The sequence below is a fragment of the Physeter macrocephalus genome, chromosome 12 (genome assembly GCF_002837175.3).
Source record: "Physeter macrocephalus isolate SW-GA chromosome 12, ASM283717v5, whole genome shotgun sequence".
Taxonomy (NCBI): Eukaryota; Metazoa; Chordata; class Mammalia; order Artiodactyla; family Physeteridae; genus Physeter; species Physeter macrocephalus.
In genome coordinates, this window is record NC_041225.1 from 43,426,350 (window position 1) to 43,438,446 (window position 12,097).

The 12,097-nt window shown below is 35.6% G+C and overlaps 1 protein-coding gene across 6 annotated transcripts in view; it reads right to left on the reverse strand.

The window, feature by feature from the left end:
* Window positions 1-205: 205 nt before the first annotated feature.
* Window positions 206-12,097, reverse strand: part of ITSN2 (intersectin 2) — a 124,997-nt gene continuing 113,105 nt past the window's right edge. For 4 of the 6 annotated variants that reach the window (XM_055089067.1, XM_028496977.2, XM_028496978.2 and 1 more), the window contains exons 26-30: window positions 7,759-7,804; window positions 7,557-7,678; window positions 5,741-5,837; window positions 5,130-5,321; window positions 206-3,429 (exon numbers count right to left, since the gene is read on the reverse strand). In XM_055089067.1, coding sequence (XP_054945042.1) covers window positions 3,428-3,429; window positions 5,130-5,321; window positions 5,741-5,837; window positions 7,557-7,678; window positions 7,759-7,804 — 459 coding nt within the window. In that variant the 3' untranslated portion in view covers window positions 206-3,427. The remainder of the gene's footprint in view (window positions 3,430-5,129; window positions 5,322-5,740; window positions 5,838-7,556; window positions 7,679-7,758; window positions 7,805-12,097) is intronic. The other 2 variants (XM_028496981.2, XM_028496982.2) reach the window with 1 other exon arrangement.

A 12,097-nucleotide genomic window follows, 5' to 3' on the forward strand; every position in this document is an offset into this window, starting at 1 on the left:
ATCTTTACCACTTAAAAATTTCTTTTGTCCCCCTACAATAAAACAATTTGCCGGTCTGCACCCAAGAGACTATGTTAAGGAAAAAGAAACATTCCAAAGACATTCAATCAGGACTACATATAAACGATTAGTTTTAAAGGATGCTTCAAAAGAAATACACAATACAAGTAATGTAGTTTGTGTCCTTTTAATAAACACACTTGCATAGTTATATTACAATTTTGTAAAAATAAAAACGGATGACCTCATGCCAAGCGTTTCCAGCATTTGCATAATCTCAAGACCTTTAATACTATAGTTTTCAAGACGCACGAAATAAAAATTTAAGGCAAAAAAACAGCACTTTGCAACAATTTAATAATTTATTACATTACAGTAGCATCACAGCAGCATCCAATAATGCCACTTCAGGCAAAAGTCTCTCAGTATTTCCATTATAGATTCTATTTACAAGAATTTATAACCTGGTAAAATTCATCCTAAGAAAACTTGGCAAATAAAGCTTTGGACTGAAATTGGCATTTCTTTCTCTACTTTTCCTTCCCCCAGTTCCTTTATTTTAAACTATCAGTATTCATACTATATTTTAAAACACTAAAATAGCAGTTACATTGTTTTAATAGTTGTATTATTTTAAAATGATTCCTTAGGATAAAGTTTTAGAGGAAAGTATACAACAGGTAGGGTTGATTTAGATTTTCAAGTTTTCTAAAAAAATCAGCTTTGGTCCTAGAACTGATTTTTTCATTGCTGAAAAACCCATCAGGTTTAATCATATACCTTAAAAATGATTATCACATATTGTAATTTTTAAATAAATTTTCATTCTTTACCTACTACAGGGTTCAGATTTGTTCATTCTAAAATTTTATGTTCCTGATAAACTCCTTCCAATGTTGCTTTCTAAGTAAATGGAAAGCTGCCTCTTATATTGAATGAGAACAAATACGCGGCTGAATACGAGGTATTGCAAAGGACTGCATGCTCTTTTAAGAAGGACAAGTTATTATTATATGTCATACCATTTCCTTTACTTTTAGTTTCTTCTCAAATACATGACAAAATACCTAAACAAAGAGGGGTATTTCTGTAAATACAGTAAATTTATTTCCCAGACACTCAGCTTAAATATGCCATTATGTGATTTAGTCCATAGGTACCTGATGAATATATTATTTGTGAATTGATTTTCAGACACTAAGCTCTACCTGAATGTCCTTCTTAATAATCTATATTTATCAGTGTAAAATTGAAGCAATTTGAGCTATAAAAATACTTTTGAAATAATTTATCAGTGTATTAAATAAACCCAAATTCAAAATTATAAGGAGAAAATGTTATACCAAATCATGTGACTAATTAAGTGGTCTAATTTCTAACCTCAGGGTTTAAAATGGATTTAAAGTAACTGCCCTTAATTTGAACCCAACTAATGGTTGCAAAAGCAAAAAGTTCAGAAAATAAAAGGCAAGACCAAGTAAACTGTACAATTTAGAAGATCAGCTGAATTCACAAGGACTCAGTCTTTACACTCTACCCTTTAGTGACTGCAGGCAAATCTGTTATGCCACCTGTAAAATGGTGTTATTGCTTTCCTATATGTCATATTTTATAAAAGTATCATGATGATGCCAAATGCTAAAAGTTGAGGTGGTCTAATAACTAGAAATCCCTGCCTCAGGGAGCACACACACATATCACCATACATCCCAAAGACGTATTTTGGAACACAGACATTTGAACTTTGTGACGTTCTAACTAAACTGTTGATTCTTTCTCAAGTGTTGTAAAGTTATGATTTAGGCAATGTATGACTAAAATCATTCATTTATAATGAATAGGCTCATTTACACAAATATTGCACAAAATATGCCTCTAACTTAAAACTCAGATATATAAAAACATATTTCACTCTTCTTAAAGAACTGTGTGAGGAAATAAGACTCTGTGATTGTATGTACACTTTTCCTGATAATACTTGGACATTCATAAACAGTAGATTGCACTGCAGTTTGTAAACATTTTAAATTGCATAAACTTCTCATTGACTTTCAAATATAGTTTAATACTGTCCACTAAAACTCCCTTTTGTTTCAGCTAAGTACTCTCATGTTTATTAGTTTATAATAATGTTTATTATCTTTAAAGTTTTCCATTCAAGGAAAAGAAGTAAAATCCTATGCCAAAGTAGCCAATGTGGTTGAAGAATAGATAGTAGCCAGAGAATTCTGAACGGTAAAATCAACCCTCTAGCCACAAAGCAGCTTCATGGACATAGAGGAATGCCAGCTCTCACACATCTTTCCTTCACTGAATTCATTCTCAACTAGATAGAGACTGTCTGCCTGCTTCATGGGCATTTAAATTCTTCAAGGATTCCTTATGATCTTTACTAAATACATTAAGAAGAGTGTCAACCAGTGTCCCTTTGTGACCTGGGACAAGTAGTCACCTAATTAAAATAGATAACATGAATTTTGACTTCAAAATGTACAGATATAAATGCTCTAAGGTAGGGAAGGTTTCATATCTCATGGTCAATGAAGGGAGCCTTTCATTCCTCAAAAATAATCCATTTTTAGCTCATTAGTAAAGAAGTAACAACTGACCGCTGCAGCACATGAAGCTTCTTCATGAGCCCAGACCACAGAGATCCCAAGGGAACTCCCATGTACAGGACTCATTCTTGGACAGCCAGAACAGATAAAACATACCCTGCTCTGCACATATTGCTGGGGCAGGCCACTTTCCTCTTCTGTGAGATAAGAAAAGCTCCCTCAAAGTGTTATTGCTCCCACCCCAAAATACACAGAAAATAGAGAAAAGGATATTTCCAATTCTTGGCCTTTAAACAAATTTAAATATTGGTACTCATAGTGGCATATCAGAAAGTAATAAACAGTGCATACTGAGGGACAAATCACATATTGAACCAATTAAGAGCTCACTGTGATTAGGATTAGATCAAACATAATAGCAAAACATAAGCAATTCTGAATTCTGTAATGAATATACATGTTGCAATAACATTAGAAAAGCATGGCAGCCCATTCCAAACCAGCGAGAAAAGTTTGTGCAAATAGTGGGTCTTTGTGTGTTTGAACTCCCACCATGTAAGGGCAAACTCAACATGCATGCTAATGACCTACAATTACCAAATTAAAAAAGAAGAAAAATGCTAAAGGATGCCAGACTGAACAGCAGGGAAAGCCACACAAAGACCCACTATCCTTTAACTTGTTACAAATAAATTTTAACTGTAAATTAGAAACACGAAGAAATAATCACAAGTGGCTCTAACATTCGAACGAAGTTAACGAATTGTGTAGGAGATATTTGATCAGGGCTGCCTGCCCTGCCTCCACGCTAGAGTCAAACTTGGATAGTGGGTCTCTGGGGTGCTTTCACACTGGAAGACAACATTGGGTCCTATAAAAAGAAAAATGAGGAATAAAATGAACATAAAGCAAATCAAGTGGGTGAGAAAAAATTCTACTGATTACATGCAACATCAACAAATTTGAACTATTAAAATTCTCAACCTTTAGAAAATATCCTAACTACATAATAAAATGCAAGTAATATTTATAAGGGCTACAGAAACACAAATGATAGTCTAAAACTTAACCAGTTTTCACTGACTCATACACTCCTGGCTGTTCTTCCTTTAGAACAGCTTTTATCTGTTCTTTGTATTCCTTATTATATACGACTTAATTGGAAAAAAGTTCCGCCACTGAAAAACAAGATAAACAACAACAAAACCTTCGGAAAACTATCACTTTACATTGTAGACACTGTAAAAGCCAAATGTACTGACAAACCAGAATGCCTCCAGGGATCACTTAGTCAAAGATCTTCCAGACCCAGTAGGTCTGAAAAGTACCTTCCTTTCTCAGGTCCAGTAAAGACACCTCAGGTATTTCTAATTAATCAGATAAACTGGCAAGCACTGAAAACTGCCAAACCATCAGCAGAGTATAAAAATGGTCATTCATTTAGGTAATCCAAGTTGTTACAATTTTCTTTACTACCTCTCCTGAAACCCTGAGATACTTTTAGGAATATTCAAACCATAAAAAACTGGACTCCACCTCCAAATTGGGAAATTCAGTTTCTTTATCTAAAGAAAAGTCTCCCAAAATCAGAACGATCTTATAAGCTCTAAAGTGAAAATAATGCACTAATATTTTAAAATTATAGATATAGTACAAAGTAAATTCACAATACTTGCACTGAATCATAAACACATCTCAGCTTTTTACCATTTATATGTTCTTAGAAGCTAAGTTAAAACGAAAGGCTAAAGCTTTTAGATAATTTCACACGAATTATAAAAATATAAATCATTATATATTTTATTTAAGAAGACAAAAAAATCAAAAGGGTGGGGAAAACTGACATCTATTTTATGAAAGTAAAAAATATTTCCAAGTACTGTTTATTCTCTAATTATTAATGCTATGTTTATTCTCAAATATAAGAAAGGCTAGGTAACTACCAAGAGATAATTTTATGTAATACCAAATCTCATACATTGAGATCTGGACCCTTGTTATAAAAGTAGTGAAATAGATCTTAATTCATATACCTCTTGCAGTATGAGTTATCTACCTAAAAAAATCACCTAATGAGTTTTGCAAGCACTTTATTTATAAAATAAACTTTATAATTTTCTTTTAAATTTTCTCCTAACCTGGATGATGTGTAAAAATGTGGGAAATAAATGAGAAGGTTGCAAAATTAATAGCACCTGTACACTAAAAGGGTCATTTTGAATAGGTGAATAGGGTAATTGCCAGCTACTCTTTGTTAAGCTGAAAAAGGCTGGTGTAAAGGGAAGTTGCAGTATAGACTGTTATCATACCAAAGAACCCATGAGAGAATTAGAACTTTTTTCAGATAAAATCTAATAGTAGGGTCTGAAGCTAGGAAAAAAGTATTTGAAAAAAAGCTGTATAACTTCTTACCTTATGAAAGTTTCCTGTTATATTTTCTTACTTTAAACGTTAATATAACATTTGCTAAGAGTGCTAAGTTTAAGATCTGATTCAGAGCAGTAATGAATGCAATGCTGCACATTAAAGCTTATGCACTAGTTAAGAAGTAAATAATTTGATGTTACTCACACTGCTGACTTGGATCTGTGTCTGTCGTCATCTTAACATAATTTGAAGGAAAGAGACCAGTCACCCCATTGATTTCTCCTTGCCACCAGTCAGGATCATCTTTGTTCAAAACATTAATAAGTTGCCCCTTGGAGAAATTTAGCTCATCCTCATTATTTGCTATATAGTCATACATGGCGATCACCTGACACACTACCAGAAAAAGAACAACAAAGTAACAAATTAAAATAATTATTCCTACAAGGATCATATGTTAAAATTCAGCTAAAATTTCCCTTTAGCTGTTTTCTCCCACCCTCCTTCCCCCATTGCCTGTTTTACAAAAACAAGAATTTCCCAAATGCAGTTAGAAATCCAAGCAGATCGTTTGCTTTAAAGTATGATGGTATAGCAATTAAAATATTTCAAGGAGTGAGGTAGTTCAAGTATCACCGAACAGTTGGCTGTTTCTACACAGAACTTTTTAGAAAGGAAGTTCTCATTGCAATATTACTTTTAGGCCAGGAAAGAACAAATTTTAAAATATTTTTCAAAGAATCAGCTAATCTAAGAAGTGCTAAGTTTTAACAAAACTTCTCTAAGATGAAATACAAGTTAACCCATTTCCATACCAGGATGAAAGGCAGGTGTAGTTCTTTCACTACTTGGACCCAAAAGTTTAACATGGCTGGCAGGGAACCATCCCTTCTGTCGCTTTTTTCCTCTGGCCTATAAAATTAGCAAAAAGAATATAAAAGATGAGACTAAAGACAATTATTGAGACATAAACTAAAAATGAGAAAAACGCTGGCTGTGTGGTAAAGAATTTAAACTTGCCCAAAGAGAGGTCTGGTCTTTGCCTTTGGCTCCTGGAAGGTAATAAGGTAATCTCTAAACCTCTGGAAAGTCTTGACTGTTAAAGAGTGTCTCACTTTACGTGGGGGCCTTAACCATGCCAGATAGCCTAACGATGTGATTTATGGTGGGCCCTCTGCGTCATAGTATGAACTCAACCTCTGGAGGGACTGGAGACTGAGTTCAGCCATGTGGGCAGTCAACTGTGTCTACGTGATGGAGCCCCAGTAAACACTCTGAAAACCAAGGCTCAAGTGAGCTGCTCTGCTTGGCAATACTCCATGGCTATTGTTGCCAGGAGGATTTAATGATGTCCATGACTCCATGGGCAGAGGACAACTGGAAGCTCTGTGTTTGGAATCCTCCTGAACTCTGCACCATACATCTCTTCCCTTGGCTAATTTTAATCTAAATCCTTTTGTTGTAATAATCCATAACCATGAGTATAACAGCCTTCTGTGAGCCCTTATGGTGAATTACTGAACTCGGGAGTGGTCTTGGGGACCTCCAAACTTACGACTGGTGTTAGAAGTGAGGGTGTCTTGTGAACACCTGAATTCTGCATCAGCCTTCCATGTCAGTATTAAACAACTGGAAGATTCAATATGCATCTCAACAATATTTGTAGAAGTCTATTTGGAGATCTTTCAGGATCAAACTTCTCTGCATATTTCACACAAATAATATTTATAAACTAAAAAAACCTTTCTAATGTTCTCCTAATAAGTCAACACTTAATGATATAGCTCACAGTAAATACCTCTTGGGGCTTTGTTAATAATTAATCAGGAGATCATAAACAACATTTGTGGAAAGCCACATCGCCCACTTAGTTGGGTCAATCTTCAAAGCAAATCAGAAGGTGAAATTTCAGGGCATTAGTCAAGAAGATACTAAATTTTCAACCTCCACTTTTCTTTAGAAACTGTAAGACCCTGATTTGCAAGAATGATGCTAAGTTAATCCTCCATATTACAATCATATATCAATTTCACGTAAAAATCCAGCTCTTACACCTGTCATCATCTTTTAATCCTAAAATGCTTTTTAGTTTTAACTAGTAAGGAAACTTTGGGAGTGAGAAAAGAACTCCTCTTTCTGTATCAAAACATGCAATTACTATCTCTGTTAACATTTTATGAAAAAACCAGGCTCATTTACTCCTGCAGCTCCTTTCCTTGCACTGCTGTTCCAAAAACATTAAGACTATGGGGGCGGGGGGGGACGGGACTGTCCAGTGAATAGTATTTTCTTAGCACTCAGCCTGGAAGTTATACTGCAAGCCTGGGGTTATCCCAGGCAAAGATGATGCTAAGCTTTCCTTTAAGGTGTCCTGTGGTTTATTAAAACAGCTGTTATTGGAAAACAATGATGTCTTTAGGGAAATTACTCTTCATATTGTTACTTGTAACATCAACTATGCTAAAAATAAACAGGGAAAAGACAAGAGAGAAACATAAGATACTAAAATGGTAATAATGACTACCTCCAAGTGGTATGATTATAGGTGATCTAAAATTTTTATTAACCTTATTTTTCTAATGAGCATTACTTTTATAATAAAATTAATAAATGTTATTTAAAGGTTATTACCTGTAACTCCCCTTGCCACCAGCCACTTGTATTTTTCTTTAGAATTAATATTAACTGTCCTGGTGCGAGGCTAAGCTGTTCAGAACCAGAAGCCACATATGCTGAAGTTACTTGAGCAATCTCTGAAAAGAAGAAAAATAAGAAAGTGAATTCAAGACTATTAAACACTTTAGTAGTTTTTCAGCTTCATTATTATACATACCAGGTTTCTTGTTTGATGTTCCAGATTTGCTAGCACTCCCAAAACCCTGTAAGGAAAAGATATACCGTTTTATCATTTTCCAACAATCTAGATGTAAAAGTACAAAGGCTATTAGGAACTAGAGATTTCTAATTCCCAGGGTCCTTGTTTCTTTCAAGTAAGAGCAAAATAATGATTAACCTTACATTAATCAAATAAATTAAGAATCCAACACTTATGGGGAGATCTGGTTCTGACAGAATACATTATATACAAGTAGCTGATGCTGGCATCCACTGACTCAACAGGAATAGCTCATTTTCTGAATCTTTCCTGAATATTAAATGTAAACACAAATACATTTCATTTATCAATGGGGTTAGAATCAATGTCTACCACATATAACAAATGTGCTCTGGGTATGTTAAGGCATATGTGAGTTTAGCTCCTGCTGCATACAAGGTAATGTTATTTTAAATTTTTTGCCATGTTCCTCCTGAACTTGACACAAGAACAAAAAATACATACCCCAGCAACTAATGACCTGTTTGACTTTATAGGATGAGCAAGACAAGGGAAGCGGTTAAATTTCTTTTTCTCTTAGTGAACACAACTGTAGTAAAAGCACTCAAGCAGAGTTGATGGTAGTCAACAGCTAACATTTTTTGAGTACTTACTATGTAACAGGTAGTGTTGCAAGCATTTTACATATATTCACTTAATTTTTGCAATAACACTATTAAGTAATTATGATTATCCTCATATTACAGAGAAGGAAACTGAAACACAGAAAGGTGAAGTAACTTATCCAAGGTCACCTAGCCTCTAAGTGGCAGAGCCAGAAGCCAACCTAAGCAGTCTCAATGGTTCTCAATGTGTGGTTTGTGGATCCCTGGGGGCAGTCCTTCTAGCCCCTTTCAGGGGTCTGGAAGATAAAAACTATTTTCATAACAGTACTAAGACATTATTATTTGCCTCTTTTGCTGTACTGACATTTACACTGGTGGGTAAAATTGCTGATGTCTTAGCACAAATTACAGCAGTGGCGCCAAATAATACTAGTAGTCGTAATACTCTTCACAGCCACGTGCTCACAGGAAAACAAGGCCAGTTTCACTTAAGCATGTCCTTGATCAAGCAGTAAAAATTTTACTAAATCCTAATCCTCAGATACACATCTTTTAAAGAGTCTGGGTGACTAAATGAAGTGTGCCCAAAGCATTTCTGCTGCATACTGAAGTACAAGGGTTGTCTCACGGAAAAGCCTTAGGTGATTAACTTGTGTCCTAAACTAGGTTTTTCATGGAACAGCGTTTTTATTTGAAAGAATGACTAATGACAAATTATTCAGACTTGAGATTTAGCAGACATTTGCTCAAAGATGAATAAAGTAAGCCCGTCCCTTCAAGTTAAAGAGCTGACAGGATTTCTGCCAACGATAAAACTCAAGCTTTCAAGGGAAAACTAAAATTTGGGAAAACTGGTATCTACCACCATGAGCTTGACAGCTTCAAAGTACTTAAGGACTTTTCTATGTTAACAAATGTGATTTACTTTTTATTAAAGTATGGTTGATTTACAATGTTGTGTTCATTTCTATTGTACAGCAAAGTGATTCAGTTATACATATATACATTCTTTTTTTTTTAACATTCCTTTCCATTATGGTTTATCATAGGATTTTTAATTAATTAATTAATTAATTAATTTTATTTATTTGGCTGCGTTGGGTCTTCCTTGCTGCACGCAGGCTTTCTCTAGTGGCGGCAAGTGGGGCTACTCTGTGTCTAGGCGCGTGGGCTTCAGTAGTTGTGGCTCTCAGGCTCTAGAGCACAGGCTTAGTAGTTGTGGTGCACAGGCTTAGTTGCTCCGTGGCATGTGGGATCTTCCCGGACCAGGGCTCGAACCTGTGTCCCCTGCATTGGCAGGTGGATTCTTAACCACTGTGCCACCAGGGAAGTCCCTATCAGAGGATATTGAATACAGTTCCCTGTGCTATACAGTAGGACCTTGTTATGTATCCACTCTATATACAGTAGCCTACATCTGCTAACCCCAACCTCCCACTCCATCCCTCCCACAACCCCCTCCCCTTTGGCAACCACAAGTCTGTTCTCTATGTCCGTGAGTCTGTTTCTGTTTCACAGATAGGTTCATTTGTGTTATATTTTAGATTCCACATATAAGTGATACCATATGGTATTTATCTTTCTTTCTGACTTACTTCACTTAGTGTGATAATCTCTAGCTGCATCCATGTTGCTGCAAATGGCATTATTCCATTCTTTTTTATGACTGAGTAGAATTCCATTCCATACATACATACATATACATATATATACACACATATATATGTATATGTATATATGCCACATCTTTTTTATCCATTCATCTGTTGATGGACATTTAGGTTGCTGCCATGCCTTACCTATTGTGAACAGTGCTGCTATGAACACAAGGGTGCATGTATCTTTTTTCTTTTAATTTTTATTGGAGTATAGTTGATTTACAATGTTGTGTTAGTTTCTGCTGTACAGCAAAGTGAATCAGTTATACATATACATACATCCATTCTCTTTTACATTCTTTTCCCACATAGGTCATTACAGAGTATTGAGTAGAGTCCCTGTTCCCAGTAGGTCCTTATTAGTTATCTATTTTATATATAGTAGTGTGTATATGTCAATCCCAATCTCCCAATTTATCCCTCCCCCTGCTTGTATCTTTTTGAATTATAGTTTTGTCTGTATATATGCCCAGGAGTGGGATTGCAGGATCATATGGTAATTCGATTTTTAGTTTTCTGAGGAACCTCCCCATACTGTTCTCCATAGTGGTTGAATCAACTTACATTCCCACCAACAGGGTAGGACGGTTCCATTTTCTCCACACCCTCTTCAGAATTTGTTACCTGTAGACTTTTTAATGATGGCCTTCTGACCAGTGTAAAGTGGTACCTCATTGTAGTTTTGATTTGCATTTCTTTAATAATTAGCAATGTTGAGCATGTTTTCATGTGCGTATTGGTCATCTGTATTTCTTCTTTGGAGAAATGTCTATTTAAGTCTTCTGCTCATTTTTTGATTGAGTTGTTTGTTTTTTGTTGTTGTTGAGTTGTATGAGCTGTTTGTATATATTGGAAATTAAGCCCTTTTCTGTTGAATCGTTTGCAAATATTTTCTGCCATTCTGTAGGTTGTCTTTTCATTTTGTTTATGGTTTCCCTTGCTGTGCAAAAGCTTGTAAGGTTGATTAGGTCCCATTTGTTTATTTTTGTTTTTATTTTTATTGCCTTGGGAGACTGACCTAAGAAAACATTGGTACGATTAATGTCAGAGAATATTTTGCCTATAATCTCTTCAAGGAGTTTTATGGTGTCATGTCTTATGTTTCAATCTTTAAGCCATAAGTGTGATTTTCTTAATATTATATGATGAAATGTAGCAATATGGGGAATATTTGCATAATTCAGTGATTCAGTATTTCCCAAATGACCAATGAATGGTGTTATCATAGTCAGTGTGCAAAACAGACTGGTAAATTTAATGTTACAATAAGAAATGTTCACTGATATGGCTTCAGATTCCATGTTGTAACAAACCTACAACAATTTAGCACTTCTCAAGTTTTGATGTAGTAATATCGAAGACGAGTATCTGCAGATATCTGCAAATGTTATTAATATATTTCTGTTTCCTCTCATATCTGCGTGAGGGTGAATTTTCTTCATAGACTTCAACCAAAAGAATATACCATGCTTTTCACTAAACTTTTTTGGGGAGGGAGGAATACATAGTTGTTTTTCATTAAAAGAATGTTATTTGGGGCTTCCCTGATGGGGCAGTGGATAAGAATCTGCCTGCCAATGCAGGGGACGTGGGTTTGGTCCCCAGTCCGGGAATATCCCACATGCCTTGGAGCAAGTAAGCCTGTGTGCCACAACTATTGAGCCGGCACTCGAGAGCCCATGAGCCGCAACTACTGAAGCCCGTGTGCCTAGAGCCTGTGCTCTGCAACAAGAGAAGCCACCACAATGAGAACACCACACACCGCAAATGAAGAGTAGCCCCCACTCACTGCAACTAGAGAAAGCCCACGTGCAGCAACGGAGACCCAACACAGCCAAAAATAAATAAATAAATAAAATAAAGACAATCCTGCAGCCTGTGGAACAAAAACCACATTCACAGAGAGATAGACAAGATGAAAAGGCAGAGGGCTATATACCAGACGAAGGAACAAGATAAAACCCTAGAAAAACAACTAAATGAAGTGGAGATAGGCAACCTTCCAGAAAAAGAATTCAGAATAATGATAGTGAAGATGATCCAGGACCTCGGAAAAAGAATGGAGGCAAAGAT